The following is a 19,796-nucleotide window of genomic DNA, read 5'->3' on the forward strand; positions in this document are numbered from 1 at the left end:
CCAATGATGGTTTACCTGGAGCAGGTTCATTCTGTGGCTGATCTTTTTCAGGAGTGACTCAGGGTTTTCTCTGTGACGCAGAAGCATGGAATATGATGATAAGCTGATCTTTGGAACAACAATGTGTGTTATTTAGGAAGTTTATTATAATTAAAATGATTTGGTGTAGAATTTTTCATGGCAAAATCAAACTGCTCTTTGTATTATTTTTGAGTGGGTTGTCATAGAAACAGAAGGAAAAGAAATTGTTTTTTTGTCAGATTTCTGCTTATTCTACATCTTCCTGAAACAGTAATTTCACAGAGTGAACAAAAAAGAGGAATCCTTTTTTTTTTTTTTAAAGAGGAATCCTAAAGTCATCGTTATGGGACCCTCCTTGGAGGGCCTTAACCCCCAGTGGCTGAGGGTCTCAGTTGGGTGGAGCTCTGAGCACTGGAAGCCCTGAATGGACTATATCACTGCATGGATAGAGTGAGGAGGGTCTCCAGGAACATGGAAGGGGAGAATAAAATATTTTAACAGATGGTTTTGCATCTAAAGAATCTCCTAAACTTAAATTCTCATGAGAGATAGCATGTTCTGCATTGAATTGCTACGGCTGGTTGGTCGTTCACACCGAGAATCTGTATGATTAGTATGAACAAGAGAGGCTTCCAGATAGCGCTCTGATTTCATTACGCTTTAGTTTCTTCCTGTCGCCAGCATTCAGAACAAATAGAAATAACTCACTTAGATTTCAGTGCTTTTCTTTATGTCATTTTGATCAAGATGTCAGTGAGCTGAAAATCCTTGAGGGCAGTAAAATGCACTGAGTGTAAGGATGGGAAGCTGCAGGCATGAGTTAACCGTAAATCACCTTGTCATACCTGGAATCGGGGAGGATTGGTGCCACTGACCATTTGGGCCAACAACATGTAGCCTTACTTGTGTTGTGCACTAGGTAAGTTTAGCGTTGGTGTGACACGTGTTCCGAAGTGGGAGCAAAGTCTCTATCTCTGCCTCTGAGTCTGGATTCGATTCTGTGTCTAGAGTAGTAAAGCCGGAGGGACCTCCAAAAGGACAGATGTGGCACCTGTCAGCCCACAGACACAGACCAGGCTGATCATTGCCCTAGCATGGAAGTGATAACCTGGCATCCAGATGGAGTAAAACCCCTCGTCTTCCTCTATCCAGGTCACGATCCCGGTCCCCTCGGAGAAGAGCACACTCTCCTGAGAGACGGAGGGAAGAAAGGAGTGTCCCCACTGCTTACCGGATGAGTAACAGCCCAGGCGTCAGCAGGAAGCGGACCCGGTCCAGGTAGGCATCTGTGAGTTCCTAGACACAGAGTCTGTGCTGTCAGGGAGTGTGAGGATTTGGCACACATATTTCTAAGGAGGGCTGGAGATAACCAGGGGAGCCACCCCCAGCAGATGCTCAGCCCTTAGCAGTTTTTCCATTACTCTTAGAGCTGACAGCACAGGGAGTTCCATCTCAGCAGAATCAGGATGGCATCAGGCAGTGCCCAGCACTAGCCCCTATGTCTGGCTACCCCACTGGACCCACACACACAGCTCCTTACTCTTTACCTGGTGACGGGGAAAGGAAAGGTAGGGATAGGAGACAAGGAAGTCAGAAGTTTGAGTCTTGAGTGAATCTCTGCTACTGCCCTAGTGGCAGAGCCACAGAGTCCTCACGGGGCCTAAGAGCAGAGGCAGGCTCCATCCTCTGACCCCTTGACTGCTGGGACAGACCTGTCTTGGTTGTGGAGAGCTAGAGAGACTGGCTCCCATGTTCATTAAAGTAGGCCTCTCAGCCATGACGCCTGGCCCCCAGGCCTCCTATTCCCAGCCACCCAGTGTCCTCAGCTCTTCCAGGGAGAGAATGCCAAGGCACCCCACTAAAAGCACTGATACCACACCAACTTGATGGGACATGTCTGGGCCATCTGTGCCTCTCTCGGACCTGCTGGCACCCCTCACCAAGAGCATGGTGGTGGACAGGGCCATAGAAGGGTGTTTCCCTGACAGCTTTACATCACTTAGCTTCTTTGTTTCATTCTCCCCAAAAGGGAGGGGTTCTCATTTCATATGTTCTTGCATGGGAGTTAGCCCAAGCCCCAGCTCTGGTGGGTGGACAAGAAGCATTGTTCTCCCCGTGACTGAGGTGCCCAGAAGAGGCGGGTGGGGTTGTGCACATCTTAGCTTGGGTTTCATAACTGCTGCCGAGTATGTGCAAGTCAGGACACTTGGGGTTCCTGAGCCTCCCAGATGACAGGCCAAAATGACAAGTGTTAGGGAACCAGCCATCACCTGGTCCTGGCTGTCTGCAGAGGACATGGGCTGAGCAGCCTCCTGGTGCCCTTCTCAGTGGTGGTTATAGCGGTAGCAGCTCTGAAAATACATTCCTAATGAGAAAATGTTCCTGTAATCTGGCAAGTTCTGTGATAGCTCTATTCGTTGGTAAAACGTGATCTTTCTCCTAAAGCCAGAGTCAGCAAAGGAGCTGTGAGGCTGGCAGAGTTGAGCAGATGCACTGGATGTGCAGGCTCACTCTGCTCGCGTGCAGTCTGTCCTGCCTGCAGTCCTGCCTGAAGCACCCGCCCCCATGCCGGGATAGCATGATGGAAATCCAAGTCCACTTGAAATCTATTCCTTTACCAAGAAATTATTTAACATTTGAAATTCATCTTCACCTTCGGCGTTTGTAAAGGGCATGGTCTAAAACTAATTCCTTGTAGCAAAAGATCTCTCCCTACAGAAGCATTCTTGCTCTGCCCTCAAATTAACCTTGCATTAAAGAAGCTGTCTCTGGAGAAGATGGTGGTTCTGTTAGGAATGGCAGGGAACTGGTGTGACCCCATTTAATGAGCTTTAATGAGTCGAACAAAGCAAGTGAAGGCTCTACGGATACAGAGCTGTGCTACCTACCCGAGCAGCAGGATCACCCCAGGAGCCTGACTCTGGGTGTTGGGAGCTGTGCTACATCCAGTGGGGGCCCAAGGGAGGGCATGAGTGTAGGAACGTGGTCCAAGCATGTTAACCCAGCAATCAGCGTGTCCCCTGCAGCCTTCCACTCAGAGCAAGTGTAGGGCCACTGCTGTAATGTGACGGCGGGTGGCTGGTTCTCCTGCCAAGTCCAAGTTGCCCTGATCCTGTCTAATCACCCAGGCCTAGGGGGGAACTGCCTCCCACCAGAGTTGGAGGATCATTTCTACAAGCTGGTCTTTGAGTGCCGCTTTCACTGACTTTTTGTTTTGACATTTTTTTAATTTGCTAGACAATTCTGCACTTTTTTAAAGTCCAAGGAACACCCATATGCATGTAACCACTACCTGAGTTCAGCAGGGTCAGCATGTTTCTATTTGGCTGTCTCTCTTCCCTCCCTCCCTCCCTCCTTCCTTTGCATGTGTATTGGGTGACTGACAAGTCCAGGCCAACCATGTTACAGAGGGTTAAGTTGTCTTACCTTGTTTTCATGGCTGGGTTCGTGCTAAATATTTTGGCAGGAGTGCTGCACGGGTAGTGTGTGACTTACCTTTGTGTCACATGAAGCGTCTGTCATCACACAGTGTCCATCTGTCCCATTATCAGTGATGCTGCATTCGATGGTGTGGTCAAGGTTGCGCGTCCCTCACAGGTCATCTGTCTATGGTTCCGTGACACAGCACCAACATCCCACTGCTAGCTAGCCACCCTCTCGTTGGCCTAATCATCCACTGATGCTGAATTGGTTCTTATATTGGTGATGGCAGTGTGGTGGCTTTCACATCCCATCCCTTGTTCGCTAAAGGAGACACACACACATACACCTTTGTTTGGTGTCCCTGTGGACTTTAGGTTTTGGGGTTTTGTTTTTTCATCTGTTGTACACGAATCCGTCACCAGTATTACTCTGATGGCAGCATCCATCTCACATTTGGCCTTGTTTTTCCCAAAGCACTTTGTTGCTTTTTAGCACAAGATATTTCAGGCTTTGCTGGTGCTTTCCCTGCCCCAGCACTAGGGCCAACTGTTTATCCAGCTCTTTATTTTGGAGATCAGGATATGGTTATATTGAACATTATTTGAAGAGTAGAATGCCTGCAAATGTTTGGCCATTTTGTACCACAGTGCACCTCAGCAGGATGTCCGGTTGTTTTGTTACAGTAAATAGTACATCACTGGGCAGAGGTGGTTTGCCATTGGACACTTTTGGCTCAGCACCACGCCGGGCACATCACAGGTGTCATGTGAATGGATGGGGCTGTGCTGTTATTACAGCCTCTTACACATTAAGTGTTATTGATTTGCAGTAGACTTTGTCAGTGAAGCACACATGTCTTCATTCCCCAGGGCAGCCACTAAAAAGAAAAGGGAGGGGTGCCTGGGTGGCTCAGTGGTTAAGTGTCTGCCTTTGGCTCAAGGTGTGATCTTTTGGTCCTGGGATCGAGTCCCACATCAGGCTTCCGCAGGGAGCCTGCTTCTCCCTCTGCCTATGTCTCTCCTCTCTCTGTGTATCTCATGAATAAATAAATAAAATCTTTTTAGATAAGTAAATAAAAAGAAAAAGGAGGTAAGAGCCAACCAAGAGCAGGCATAAGACAGAACCTTAAAATGCTTCACTGGTTGAAAAGAGCAGAAAAGTGGGGAAGGGGAAGAAAAAAAATGAACAGACAACAGAAAACAAGAGGATTGTAGACTCAATACAACCCTCGCAAGTCTGTGTGTTAAGGGCAGCCCTGGTGGCCCAGCGGTTTGGCGCCACCTTTGACCTGGGGTGTGATCCTGGAGACCCGAGATCGAGTCCCATGTTGGGCTCCCTGCATGGAGCCTGCTTCTCCCTCTGCCTGTGTCTCTGCCCAACCCCCGTCATGAATAAATAAATAAAACCTTTAAAAATAAACAAATAAATAAATCTGTGTGTTAAATGCAAGCAGATGAAGGACTGATGATGAGGGAAAGGGTCTAGACAGCATTAAAAAGCAAAAGCTAGTGCTAACCTGCTTATAGAGAGGCTTTCAGTACACAAGTCAGTTAACAATTAGATGGGAAAGGACGATCATGCAATGCTCTGAGCAGCAGGGCAGGTGGCTGCACTGACGGGAGGTGCCACAGAGGATGGCCAGCCTCCAGTGGACATGGCTTCTCCAGGTGGGCACCAGGGGAGAGCACTTTTTAAGGTACTTGAAGCAGGGGTGCCAGGGTGGCACAACAGGTTGAACGTCCAACTCTTGATTTCAGCTCAGGTCCTGATCTCAGGGTTATGGGATTGAGCCCCATGTTGGGCTCCCTGCTGGGCATAGAGTCTACTTGAGATTCTCCCTCTTCCCCTCCCCCAACTTGTGTACTCATGCGGCACTCTCTTTCTTAAAAAAAGAAGAAATACTTGAAGCAACATGGAGAGAGCTGGCAACAGGCAGACAACAAGACAGTGTGGATGTAGAAACTATACACCTCCACTGCACTAGCTCATCCACCTGCTGTTTGTATAAGGCTCCAGAAGTCCTGGAAGACTCAGATGATGCAGAGTATATCCCCTAACACATGGCAGCAAGTCTAGAAATCTATAAAAAGGTATCTGGAAATCCGCCAAATGTTGGGAAGTTTTTGTCAAAGACAAAATCAAAAGGGAAAGTAGAAAATATTTTTAAGTGAATGACAGTGAAAATGTAACATAGTCAAATCTGTAGTGTGTAGGTTTGCCTAGAAGGAAGTACTAGTAGCTTTAAATGTATCTGAGAAGAAGAAAGGTCTAAAAACAATGATCTAATAATCCTCTGTCTTAAGCTACAGAAAGAGCAAACTAAACCCAAAGTAAGTAGAAGCAAGGAAATGATAAAGGTAAGATCAGAAATCAAGAAAATAGAAAATGCAAATAATCTTTAAGTCTGTATGGAACCACAAAATGCCCTGAATAGCCAAAGCAATCTTGAAAAAGAAAACCAAAGCTGGAGGCATCACAATCCCAGACTTCAAGCTATATTACAAAGCTATAATTATCAAAACACTATGGTACTGGCAGAAAAACAGACACAGAGATCAGTGAAACAGAAGAGAGAACCCAGAAATGGACCCTCTACTCTATGGTCAACTAATCTTTGGCAAAGCAGGAAAGAATATCCAATGGAAAAGAGACAGTCTCTTCAACAAATAGTGCTGGAAAAACTGGACAGCCACATGCAGAAGAATGTAACTGGACCATTTTCTTATACCATACATAAAAATGACTCAAAATGGATGAAAGACCTAAATGTGAGACAGGAATCCATCAAAATCCTAGAGGAGAACACAGGCAGCAATCTTTGTGACCTCCGCTGCAGCAACTTCTAGCTAGACACGTCTCCAAAGGTAAGGGAAATAAAAGCAATAATGAACTATTGAGACTTAAAAAGCTTCTGCACAACAAAGGAAACAGTCAACAAAACTAAAAGGCAACCTACAGAATGGGAGAAGATATTCACAAATGACATATCAGATAAAGGGCTTGTATCCAAAATATATAAAGAATCTATCAAACTCAACACCCCAAAAAGAAATAATCAAGCTTAAAAATGGGCAGAAAGTATACCTGGGTGGCTCAGTTAAACATCTGACGCTTGATCTCAGGGTCCTGAGTTCAAGCCTTGCATGGAGCCTACTTTAAAAAGAGGTGGGGAGAGAAGACAGGAACAGATGTTTTTCCAAAGAAGACACGGGGATAGCCAACAGACACATGAAAAGATGATCAACATCACTGATTATCAGAGAAATACAAATTGAAACCACCATGAGATACCACCTCACACCTGTCATAATGGCTAAAATCAACATTTCAAGAAACAACAGGTATCAATGAGGATGTGGAGAAAGGAGAACCCTCCTGCATTGTTGGTGGGAATGCAAACTGGTGCAGCCACTCTGGAGAACAGTATGGAAATTCTTCAAGAACTTAAATATAGAACAAAAACCTACAATCAGGTAATCACACTACTGGGTGTTTACCCAAAGAAAATGAAGATCCTGTTTGGAAAAGACACATGCATCCCATGTTTATTGCAGCATTATTTACAACAGCCAAACTGGAAATAGCCCCTGTCAACAGATGACCAGCTAAAGATGTGGTCTGTATATACACACAGCCATCAGCAATGAATGAAATTTTGCCACTTGCAGTGAAGTGGTTGGAACCAAAGGGTATTGTGCTGAGTTACGTAAGTCAGAGAAAGACAACTATAGGATTTTACTCCTCTGTGGAACTGTAGAAATGAAACAGATGAACAAAGAACAGACCCACAGATACAGAGAAAGAACTGGTGGTTGCTGCCAGGGATGTAGGAGGTCATGGAATGAGGGAGTCCTGGGGACGAGAGGCCCAGAGTCCAGTCACTGGTGTCAGTAACAGATGGCAGCTGGGCCTGTGCGTCACTGTGATTCGCCTGAAACTAGTGTAACACCGTGTGCTATCTGTACTTCTGCTTTTTTTAAGAAAGGAGGGAATAAAATAGGAAACAGCCTAACGGTAAAACTAAAAGATGGTTCTTTGATCAAAAACTGATGTCTTTATTTAGATTTAGGAAGAATGAAAGAGCCTACAGACATAAAAAGAGAATTAGGAAAGAAGTCTTTTTCTAGTGAATTTGACAACTTGGGGGAAATAAATTCCTTGAAAAATACAAGTGACCATACTGACAGCGGAAGAAATAGAAAATCTAAATAACTTTGTCTGCCAAAGAATTTATTTATAACTTAAAACCACAAAACTCCAGGCCCAGATGGCTTTCATCATTGAATTCGAGCAAAGGTTCAAGGAAGAAGAGATACCAGTTTATAGACCATCTCAAAAGAACTTGGGGAGCACTCAGCAGCTCCTGAGGCTCCTGAACAAGACATAGGCTGGTAGGCGTGGGAATATCTGCACGTGTGCACACGGGAGGGGCACGTTTGGAGTGGTGTGTGCATGTGGACAGGGGCATGTGTGTTCTCAACCAGAAACGCTCAGAAACAAGGGTGCACAGACCCTACAGAGTCCTGGGACCAGCAGCATATGCAAGGACATGCATCCCAACCTAGCAGATCTGGCTCAGGACTGTGAGCGAGGTTCTTACGTCTGGCAGCAACCCTTGTACTCACTGTATCCACGGAGTAAAGGAGGAACTCATAGGACATCCCAGCAGTTGCCGGAGAACCAACACGATCTCCACCTGTTCACTAAAAGAAAACACTTTATAAAAAAGTGTTTTTAACACTTTTTTATTTAAAAGAAAGAGACTAAGCCCTGAGCAAAGGGAGTAGAAGGAGGCGTCTGGTGGGGACTGGGGCACACTCGCCACCTCCAAGACCAGCAGATGGGTGGTATTCGCTCTGCCACAGAATGCCTGGCCCAGACAACAAAGCAAGAGGAGGGGGAAAGGACATGTCTGCCTGCACATGCCAGCCTGGGACAGTGGGGAGGGTGACGTGGAACATCGAGAAGACGGAAAACAATCTCTCTGCACCAAGAGCCACAAACAACTGAGAGAAGAATGCTAAGAATCATCAGTGCACAGAGGCCCTGTGCTTGAGGCTGGGAGCTCAGTGTCACTCGGAGGTCTCTTGACCCCAAGGTGCTCTGTCCATGTGGTGCCACCCCAGCATATTCCACAGGCGTTTTATAGAAACGAGTGGACAAGAACTCTGCCGTCGGCATGGAAACACCAAGGACTTAGAGTAGCCACAGCTACAGAATTAGGGGGCACTTACTGCCAATTCTGGACTCATCAGGTAGCCACCAGGTAAGACCGTGATTAGACACCCTCAAACAGTGCGATTACCAGGCGGTTCCAGAGGAGAGCTTTGCAGCGAAACTTGCTCCGACAGCTGGCTGTGCGGACGGAGGGAAGCAGCCTGTTCTGCAGGCACACAGCTTACCTCAACCCGGGTCACGGGCTCCCGGCGGAAGGTCCCTGAGCATGCAAAAACCCCACCAGAAGGGTGGAGAGTGCTGAGCGAGGTCTTGCTGAACTCCACTCAGGAGTCACAGCCAGGAGCATGAATAGGCAGGCCACACCCTGGGAACACTCGCGGTGTGTGTCTCCGACAAAGGCCCGTGTCCATTCCAGATGGAAACAGTGAGCGGGTGACTCAAAAGACCATCCATGAAAGAGTACACAGTCGTAGCCCATGGACACGGCCTCCAAAGAGCAGCTGGTGCGCTAGCCTCTGTCGGGTTCAGTGCAGGCTGACCGCCATGGGAGCCTCACATGACACTAAGCACCTGCTCTGCCACCCTGCTGCCCGTCCCAGTGTTCACCCTCCAGGAGCATTTGACCACAAAGCCCGTGACTTGTAACTGCCTCACCTGGCAACAGCACACATGCCTGTTCCGGGAGAGAGCACAGACGTAGTGTAGGTTGCCCCCACTGATACTACAGCAGCAGGAGGAAGTACTCTGGGCACAAGGTTCATTGTGGCGGAGCGACAGGAGCCAGACATGGAAGCGCAGTGCTGTGTGATTCTGCTTCTTGAAGTGTCCATCAGTGGTTCAGAAATCAGAGCACTGGTACCTATGAGGGTGGGGAAGGGGTGGCAGAGCAGGTGCTTAGTGTCATGTGAGGCTCCCACGGCGGTCAGCCTGCGCTGAACCCCGCATGACGGAGGCAGCAGGGTTGGAACTTTGTAGAAAGATGGGTGGTTTCTGATTGTGAGACTAGTCTGAGTGTCCTGGTGTCTGCACTTGCCAACACGCATCCAACAACACTTAAGACCTTCATGTTTCTCTGGATGTGAAGTGTACCTCAGTTTTTCTTTTAAAAAAAAAGGAATGAATGGGACGCCTGGGTGGCTCAGCAGTTAAACATCTGCCTTCTGCTCATGGCGTGATCCTGGAGTCCCGGGATCGACTCCCACATCAGGCTCCCTGCATGCCTGCTTCTCCCTCTGCCTGGGTCTCTGCCTCTCTCTCTCTCTCTCTCTCTCTCTCTCTCTCTCTGTGTGTGTGTGTCTCTCATGAATAAATAAATAAGATCTTTAAAAAGTAAATAAATAATAAAATAAGTTTAAAAATGAAAAAGGAATGAATGACTTAATTCTGAAGCAAATGCTGAGGCAGGTTTGCCATGTGACACAAGCTGTATTCAGACTGAACCTGATACACAGCCCGTGACTGCTCACCTGCTCCTTAATTCATGAGCATAACCACAGAGACCCAGCCAGATTGGGGGCTTAAACCATTTTGGACTTGTCACAGGCTGTAGAATATTTCATTTCTTTGTCTTTGCAGCTTGCTCTGAAATCCTAGCACAGGTTTACAGACATAAAAACCACACGCCACTTTTGCAGTTGACAAACTAGGTGTGTGGTGTGGTTTCCGTGTCCCTGTGTCCAGTCCTGAGGGCAGCCTCTCCATTTATAGACCTGTTTTCCTCCGTACTGGCTGTCAGGCCACCCGCCGAGACCCAAGCTCCCCGGGGATGCTGCCGCTTGCAGCTGAGGGGCGGCTCCTTGTTAACACAGTGGAGTCAGTGCCCCGAGCTGTGCTGCACTGGCATATCCACTGGCTTCATCAGTGCACATGTGTGCCTTTGCATGAGAGCACTGTGGGGAGCCTGGGGGCAGGGCAAGCTCTCAGCCCAGTCCCCAGGGAGAGGAGGCATGTAGACAGGCCGTAGGGTGTCCCCAAGTGGGGGAGGGTCTGTGAGCCGACCTGCATCCCAGAGGTGCCGACAGAGTGGGCTGAGTGGGAATGGCCCAGTACATCATGCTCCCTGAAGACACACACGTTCCCACCATCGTGAGATCTCTTCGCCCGCAGGACCCAGATGGGCACACGTGATGGCTTCATGACAGCACTCACTACATTAAGAGTCTCCAGCAAGCACTTGGGTCACCCATAGGTCACCCGTCAGTCACGTGTGATGGGATACAGTTTCCGAACAGCAGGTGACCATCATTTCTGGAGGAAGCAGAGGGGCCGAGAGCAGGGATGCCTGGCACCTGTCTGGGCCACAAGTCGCTCTCACCTCCTGCGTGTGTTCTCCTTCTTAAGTGTTCTTTGAGCAGTCACAGGAGGGTCACAGGGTTCAGTGTGCACTGGAGCTTTGCTTGCTGGGGGGTGAGGGGTGGGCTGGGATCTGGACGGGGACAAGGTGTCGGATGGATGGTCCTGACAGGCAGGTTGGGCAGAGTCAGCTGCTGGGCGAGCAGGGATGGGCCCCACGGTCCCAGGAAGCCAGGTCAGAGAGCAGAAGCCGTTGTGCACATGGCACTCGGCTGTGATACTTCGTCATCCCTGCCGGAAGTCCTCATCATGTAAGCGGACACACGGTGTGAACAGCACTTGGTTGCTCTCCTTGGGTTGTTTAAATGCAGATAAAGTGCCGACCGGATTTGAGATCCCATAGGCCTCTTGAAGTGGGGATAGGCGTAGAGAGTGGCCTGCCTTCGCTCTGTGGGACTTTTCCTGCATCTGCCAGTTGTGAGTTCAATAAGGAATTAGCATGTATGGACACCTAAACCTGCCAGCTGTCCCTTGAAAAACACTCGAAACTCCTCGTCCAGAGCCCTCTGTGTCTCTGTCTGAAACTACTTTCCTTGCAGAAGCCCCCACGAAAAAAAGAAGAAGAGGCGCTCACGGTCACGGACCGAGTCCAAGGCCGGGTCCCAGTCGGCGTCCCCAAGCAAGCAAGCCACACGTCGGCACACGGCCCACTCAGCCAGCATCTCTCCCGTGGAGAGTCGGGGCTCCAGTCAGGAGCGCTCCAGGTAAGCCCACCTTGACCCCACCCCAGGGCTCCCCGCTCCCCACATGCTCCCCACGTCCTGCTCAGGCAGTGAGTAGGAGGTGGACACTGCAGCTGCTCAGAACTGGGGTCGGATCTCAGGTGTGCCAGCCCACCAGCTCCCCCGGGCCCCACCTCCGGGCAGAGAGAGACCTGGAAAGCCCGCCCTCTTGGTGGCTGTCCCTGGGCTGAACAGAAATGTGAGTAGGGGTGGGGTGGGCCGGCCACCTCCCTCAGGTGCCAACTAGAGGACTTCCCACCATCTGATCCACTGGAAAATCGTGCTTTAGCAGGACAGCAGCTGTTCTGAAACCACCCGACAGTGGTCCTTTGTCCTCAGCAAGGGCTGTGTGCAGTGGGCATGATCGCAGGGGAGGCAGGCACGGGGGTCCACAATGAGTGCGACATAGACTCCCCCCACCCCCACTCCGGTCACACCACTCACCCCACGCCACAGAAGTTGGGTCAAACCAGCACTGCATGACTGGGCAGGCCAGGTGACATCAGAGCGCACTGCCGTCACGTGAGTGGCCTGTGGGGCAGCACAGATGTATGTGTCCCCATTGCCCATGGCTGTTAGGGCTTTTTCCAGACACCCCACCCCCACCCCCCACCACCCCCCGCTGCACACCCAGAGCCAGGGGTTCGGAATGAGGCTCACTCACTGGTTACAGACATGCTGCCTTCGTCCATGTGAGTCACAGGCCCGAAACCGTAGCACAGGCTCGTCAGTAGGACAACGCACAGCTCACTGGAGGTGGGCAGAACCTAAGACGTAGCTTGTTTGAAGGTGCAGGTGAGCGATTGTGTGGCGGGGTCCCGGCTCCGTGAGGCCCCGGCTTTCTGCTTCCCCTGTCCTGCCCTGTCCATACGTGCACCTCCTGGGGTGCTCACAGGAGAACGTTGTCTGAATTAGGCTGCATTTTACAAAACACTTCAGGCGTCTGTAACGTGACATGTAAAAGCAAAATAACATATTTATAACGATCTCTTTTTTAAAGACACTAGTAACAAATATGACCTAATGTCTATTTTTTAAGCCTGTGACCTCTCTTTATTCATATTAGGGGAGTTTCTCAGGAAAAAGACGGCCAGATCTCCTCAGCAATTGTCTCCTCTGTGCAGAGCAAAATAACTCAGGTAAAGCGATGGCCCCCCCCCTCCTCCTCTGACCCGTAGGGCTACAAGGTCCCCACGGTGGGCCTTCCTGTGCCTGCAGGCCGCCTTCCAGGTCTGAGCGGGAAGCCACAGGGACCCCGTGCGTCTCTCTGCAGGACCTCATGGCCAAAGTGAGGGCGATGCTCGCTGCTTCCAAGAACATGCAGACCAGTGCCTCCTGAGATGCGGGGGTGCCGCTGGCCCAGCGCCAGGCTGGGGGCCGGAGCGCCGAGCAGCTTCCACGCACAGACCATCGATCGCCGTCCATCCTCCAGGGACTCCTCTGGGCAGTTGGTGGTTTTTGTAAATTAATTTTTGATGACATTTTCAGTTTAAGATTTTTGACCAGCAGTCTCTTACCTGTATATTTGTAAATAATATCATGTTTCTGTGAAAATGTATTATCAAATAAAATGGGAGGAAAACACCTTTTCTAGCCAGCGACTGTGGGCAGTTTCTTCCTTATTTGGCCTGTCAGTGTGTTTTTACCATTTGGCGTCTGTCATTGGATTCCGTCACGTCCTTACATAGGCGGCGACCTGTGGACAGTATCCCCCCAACCCCAGGCAGCAGGAGGAACAGGCACCCGCGATCTGTGCCCCGTGTCCCCCAGTCACAGGGCTGGAGAGCACATCCCCCCTGAGCCCTGCCCAGCTCAGCCCCCTGCTTTCCTGGCACTGGACCAGCATCCCCCTCAGGCAGGAAAACGCAGACTTGCTGCCTTGCCCAGGATCTCAGGCCACATGGGTGCCAGCAGCCCAGATCGCATGGACAGGCTGTTCCTGGCCTGGGTTTTAGTCGAAACACCTCACATGAGGACCTGCCGGCCCTGGCGGTGGTCTGAGGTTGGGAGCCCCATCGCTTCACCAGTCATGCGGCTGGTCCCCACTGGAACATACCAGGATTCAACCTGCAACCCCAATGACAGGCCTGACCGGCAGAGCGCGTCCCCAGCAGCATGAGGACCCGGCTGCACGAGCTTGGAGTTTGATGGCAAGACCTGCCGCCAGACAGCTCTTCCCAGCTGGGTCTGCGCCCTGGGGCGCCCTCCCCGAGGTGGTGTGAGCTCAGACACTGCTGTCTCTGCTACGTCATCTCTTTAATTAGGAGTGAGATGAGCAGCTTCTCTTATATGGAAACATCCATTTATAGTGTTTTCTGGTGAGCGGACTGTGACCCTTGGCTGGCGGTGACTCTCGAGCATCTTTACCATGTTGCAGTGCTTTGAATGTCCTGGTGAGCCCTTTTCGGCACAATTTATTTTTAAATAATTTTCTTCCAATTTCTCCCTTACCTTTGGTTGTAGGTTTTTATGTGCAAATATTGCTTTTACAGGTAATTGTTTTTCTCACAGCCTTGGGCAGCCCCAGCTGTGCCTCCGGCAAATCCACTTTGTCCCTTGTTACTTGCTCCCGGCACTGTTCGTGCAGGCCACATTTGCCTGTGTCTCATTTCCACCTGCAGGCGCCAGAAGTGAGTGTGGGCAGGGAGCCGTGATGCTCAGCACGGGGCATGTGTGCCCAGCGGTGCCTGCAGCGGGACCCTGTCTGCATCTGTCTGATACAGCGCCTGGGAACATGGCAGGGCCACCTTGCACCCCAGAGTATGCACAGCTTTGCACAGACACGAACACCCCGGAGAGCCCCCACCCCACCCCAGAGAGGTACGTAGGGTGAGGTTTGTGCTGGGCGCTGCCACACGAGGAGAAGACTGGAGGACCCCACAAAGGACCTTCCTGGCCCGTGGGATTCTGTGTTGGGCCAGGGAGGCGTCCTCTGGCCGCACAGACAGAAGGACACGTACAGGACACCTTCCAGGTCTCCAGCTGAGCTCTGCACACTCGCACTTGCTACAAGGGAAAATACTGGCAAACATGACTTTCTGCAGTTGGTGCAGTGCATGTTTGTGTGTACACAAGGCATCCGTCACTCCGTGCCACAGCGCTGACCCCGAGTGCCAGCCCAGGCTGTTGTGATCTGTGATTACAGGAGAGGCTTTAGGGGTAGCCACAGCACCTCTGCCCTCTCGATCTCGGCCCCTAAGATCCATGTGGGACAGCTTATACGCGGTCTGCCATGAGACCCTGCCGTCGGCATCAGGTCAAGAGTTTTTCCCCTTTAAAAAGATTGTCTCATGATGAATTCGCAGTATTTTAACTGGATTATTTTTAAGTCTCTTAAATGGGTAATGAAACTGTTCTCCAAAACCTCTTCCCCTGTTTGCAAGGCCAGCTGTCGTGCCCGGGGTCACAAGCTCTCCCTGTGCTGCAGCCTGTGTCGGGCCGTCACGCCACGTGCTCTGCCAGATTCCCAGAACGAGGCCGGAGCTGCCGGGAGGGCCTTTCACCCAATACCAAGCACACGGGCAGGCGGGCAGCGGCTCCAGGCGCTTTTAAGTGACCGTTGGGTGTTGGCGCAAGTGATCGGTTCACACAGTGAAGTATTATTCTCATGACTCCTGTGCGCCCTCCCGGCATCCTTCGCTCAGACGCGGCGGACAGGAGGATCTGCTCTTGGCTGCGCAGCCCCCACCCAGCACAAGGCGTGCGCAAGGCGTCATGCCGCTCGCCAGCGTCCTTGCCTGCTGGCCGTTAACGTGAGCCTTTGAGCCGTTTCATACCTACACGTGGCAAACCCCTTTATTGTCTTAATAAACTTGGTAGAACAGCTGTGGAGCTTTAAAAAAATCAGGACCCCAGTGCAAAGCCCTCTGCCATCAGGGCCCGCCTGCAGCGTGGCACTGGTGTCAGGATGGAGGGCCAGAGCCGCTGTGTACCAGGAACCGAGGTCCACGCTGTTCACATGCCTTCCTTTCTACCCGCTCCCCACCTCCAGCGGCATCAGACCAGCAGGGAGAAGCCCGGGTGAAGCAGGTCTCCTCGGGATGGGCCCAGGGGACACCTGCCCCACTGCCCCCACTGGCCCAACCCAGCAGGCCGTGGCAGCTCCATAGGGCAGATGGGCGCCAGCAGCCGCGGGGAGGTGGATGTGGGCCCAGGGCAGCTCCAAGAGGCCTGGGAGCCAGTGGAGCTGGGGAGCTGCAGCCCTTCTTGGGCTTTTCCAACAGGCAGGACTCACACTCCAGCCCAGGCTCACACGGGGCACGGTGCCGCATGCTCCCCCAGCAGGAGAAGATGTAGCTGGTGGGCACAGGCCAGCCCCCACAACAAATCAGGTGCTGCTGCCCCAAAAAAGGGGCAGAGGATGCAAGTCTCCAAAAACCAACGGCGTATCCCATCGGCTAAGGAACCAGAAGGTCTCCGCAGCTTCTCTGACTTCACAGGGCTTGCCAGGGGACGGCCGACACACAGAGTGTGGAGCTGGGGTGGGGTGGGCTTTTGTAGACAGGGTGGAGCAGGGGGTATCTCTAAGCAGAGATACAGGAACCTGCTAGAATGCAGTAGGGGAGTGCGCCGCAGGGCTCTGGGCTGTGGGTGCGAAGGTCCCGAGGCAGGAATGTGCCTGAGTGACAGAGGGAGAAGGGGAGGTCAGCAGCTTCAGCCATCTTAGGGGACAGAGGTGGGGACGAGGGGCCTGGGCAGGACCCGCAGGCCAGCCGGGAGCTGTGATCTGTCTCCCATGTGTAACAGGAGCCCCAGACCTGAGTAAGGCAGGTGGCCCCACCCCCATGCATGTGGGGAAGATGGCCCAGACTCTGATTTAGGGAACAGCCTCCCGCAAGGCAGGGTGTGCAGAGGCCGAGAGGAGGTGTGAGGGTGTCCTGGGCAGCCATCCCAGACCGCAGGGGCTCATCATCTCAGTTCTGGGGTTTGAGGGCCGGGTGTGGCACGCTTGGTGGCTCCGGCTGCTCCAGCTGCGGGCCGCGTGGCTCCACCTCTGTCTCCCTCTGGTCTCCCTTCTCAGGACGCAGTTCTGGATTCGGGGCCCACCCGGATAGGCCAGGACGGTCTCACCTTGAGATCCTTAACTGATCCGTCTGTAGCAGGCCTCCTCCCCAGGAAGCTCACGTTCTCAGGTTTGGGTGGTTGTGAATCTGGAGAAACACCATTTGCTGCACTTCAGGGGCCCTGGAGGGAAACTCCAATAGTGCAAATTGGCCGCGGTAGCTCCCAGGAGCGCTGGGCTGAGTGGGGTGCAATGAGAGACTTGGCCCCAGTCTGCTGCCTTCCCAGCCCGGCTCGGCATCTCCAGGCACTGGCCAGGAAGAGGGTGTCCCATGGGCCCGGCTCCCCTGCCCCCAGGGGGACGCCCCCGAGCCCAGGTCCCCACCAACGGGATGCCCGCCTGAGGCTCTCCCTATCCGCGCTCTGGGATAGTGGTAAGATGTGTCTCTAGGGCTAGAAAAGCCCTTCCCGTAGCTGGAAACAAAGCACGTCCTGGTTTGCTGGGCAGCACCTCCTCCAGGAAGCCCTGGGAAGTTCCGGTGCCCCTAGGACCGACGGGTACAGAACTTGGCTTTTTTCAGCTTCGCAAGGAGCAGCTGCCAGTCACGCAGGGTGCTGGAGTGCGGGGATCAGAAGCTCTGGGGCCTGGAGCTACCCTGATCCCCTAGGGGTGAGCACCACTGAGTGGTGTCAGTAGCTTCATAGAAGAGCACCGCTATCAGGACCATTCAGTTCCAGAATATTCCACTTCTCCCAGATGAGCAGTTGCTCCCGACCCCTCCCCACCCCCAGCCCCCAGCAGCTAGTCCACGTGCGGCGCCTGGACGTGCCTGTTGTGCAGTTGCTGCTCGTGGACTCGTGCCGCACGGCCTGTCTCTCCAGCCTGCAGCAAGGGGCACCCCGACACCACCCGCTGTGCACGTGCCACCTCCCGGGCATCCATCCACCAGCCAGTGGTCACAAGGGGTGCTTGCACTTTGCGGCCGCTGTGAATGACACTGCAGGGACACTCGCAGCAAGCTAGCTCTGTGCCAACGTAGGTGCCGCTTCCATGCTGCTTCAACTGGGTGAGGACCGGGCACCCCGCACGGGGCGGCTGCGAGGACCTACCCACGGGGTCTGAGGCCCTGGGAGGACAGACCAGCCAGCGGCGGGGAGGGGATGCTGAGCTCCTGGGGTCATGGCCTGGGCGTGGGGACCAAGGTGCAGCGCAGACTTGCGGAGCTGGGATCAGTCTCCGAGTGCAACGGGACACCATGGGGACCCTGACTCTCATGGCCACTTTGCCCGCACGAGCCCCCCATGCCAGACCGTCCCGTGACCTCTCACCCTCTGTCTGGGCTGAACTGTGTCCCGCTCACACCCACACAGGGGGCCCTAAGCCCCACAATGCAGGATGTGACTGTGTGTGGAGGTGACAGGTGAAGTGGGGTCACGGGGTGGGCCTGTCCCACAGACTGAGTCCCCGCGGAGAACAGGGCAGGACGCGGGTGCCCATGGGGCACAGACCCAGAGGGCATGGCGGGCAGACGGCTCCTACAGCCCAGGGACAGCCTGGAGAGGAGACAGCCTGCCGCCTGGGACCAGGACCCCACACCGCACGGGACTCAGCGCCGCACCTGGATGGGACCCGGACCCTGTGCCTCGGGAGGGTGGGCAGCACTCGGCCGTGGTGCTTGTCCCGCGGTTGCCGGCAGCTGACTGTGGTGGCGCGAGCCCCGCTCAGGGGCCCGGATTGCCCTGGGCGCGACCATCCTGCAGGCTCTGCGCCCACTGCTTGGCACCCGAGCAGGACAAAGGCGGGCACTGGGACAGCCCGTCCTGGCACAGGTCCTGGTGAATCTTGGTCCCAACCCCGTCCCCGCCCCTTCCCGGACTCCCTTCCTCCGGCCTCCCTCCCCCTCCTCAGTCCTCCGTCCTCCCTCTACCCGCTCCTCTCCCTCCCCTCCCCTCCCCCTGTCCCTCGCCCTCCCTTCCTCCCTTCCCCCTCCCCGTCCTGCCACCCCCACCCCTACTAAGAACTATCTCTCATGACTGAGCAGAGGGATCCAGCAGAGCCCAGTGGGGTCTTTGAAGGCAGCTCAGAGTCACTAGTGAGTCCTTGGGCCCCATCTGTTCACGAAGGCGGACACAAAGGCATGCTCTGTCTCCAGGGGATGGGAGTCCCTCCCTGAGGGCGGGGGGGGGGAGGGTTATAATTTAAGGATGTTTTTTACTTTTTTATTAAAGATCTACGGATTTATTTGAGAGAAAGAGCGCACACGAATGCGGTGTGCACCTGTGCAAGTGCCAGCCAGGTGGGAGCGGGCGGTGCAGAGAGAGGGGCGGAGCATCCCAAGCAGACTCCCCACTGAGCACCGAGCCCATGAGGGGCTGGACCCCACAACCTGAGATCATGACCTGAGCCTCTCAGGCACCCCTGCAAGGCATGTTTTAAAGTCACCTCCCCCTCTCATTCCACCCCATGGCCTGGAGACTGCCCCAGGGACCTGGCACTGGCCATCCTGCCTTTGCCAAAGTGACTGTCCCCACATAACGCTGCTGCCCGCCTGTCCCCACTGGCACCCTGTCTGACATAACGCAGGTATTCCTCTCTCACCGCTCCGGAAGCCAGAAGTCGGAAGTCAGCCTTGCTGGGGCGAAAGCAGGTGCTGGCGGGGCTGGTTCCTCTTGGGACTCCAGGGCAGGCTGTGTGGTTCTGCTCGCCCCTCCAGCTTTCAGAGACACCCTGCATCAGCGGGCCCCTGGCTGCGTCACTCTGGCCACTGATGCCCTTGGCACAAGACCTGCTCCCCCCAGCTCTGAGCCTCCCCCCCTGCTGTCTGATGACCCTGGGCCCACCAGACTGTCCAGGACCATCCCATCCAGGATCTTTAACCTGACCACATCTGCAAAGCCCCTTTTAGCCACATAAGGGAACATGCTCTCGGATTCCAGGGGTTAGGACTGGGTAGCGCTGGCCGCTGTTCCTCACTGTGCACACTCAACCTGTCTACCCGCCTAGGGCAGCAGCCTCACAAGGGCAGGGGTTCAAGCAGGCAGCCCGAGCCCCACCCTTCTAGAGTGAAGACACAGGGCCTGGTCTAAGGGCTGCCACCC

General features: G+C 53.3%; 1 protein-coding gene across 2 annotated transcripts in view; it reads left to right on the forward strand.

The window, feature by feature from the left end:
* LOC121475405 (splicing factor SWAP) overlaps positions 1–13,289 on the forward strand; it is a 70,322-nt gene extending 57,033 nt beyond the window's left edge. For both annotated transcript variants that reach the window (XM_041728663.1, XM_041728664.1), the window contains exons 15-18: positions 1,174–1,299; positions 11,514–11,678; positions 12,763–12,835; positions 12,970–13,289. In XM_041728663.1, the coding sequence (XP_041584597.1) occupies positions 1,174–1,299; positions 11,514–11,678; positions 12,763–12,835; positions 12,970–13,035 (430 nt within the window). In that variant the 3' untranslated portion in view covers positions 13,036–13,289. The remainder of the gene's footprint in view (positions 1–1,173; positions 1,300–11,513; positions 11,679–12,762; positions 12,836–12,969) is intronic.
* The last annotated feature ends 6,507 nt before the right edge of the window (positions 13,290–19,796 follow it).

The sequence above is a fragment of the Vulpes lagopus genome, chromosome 14 (genome assembly GCF_018345385.1).
Source record: "Vulpes lagopus strain Blue_001 chromosome 14, ASM1834538v1, whole genome shotgun sequence".
In the NCBI taxonomy this organism is placed as follows: Eukaryota; Metazoa; Chordata; class Mammalia; order Carnivora; family Canidae; genus Vulpes; species Vulpes lagopus.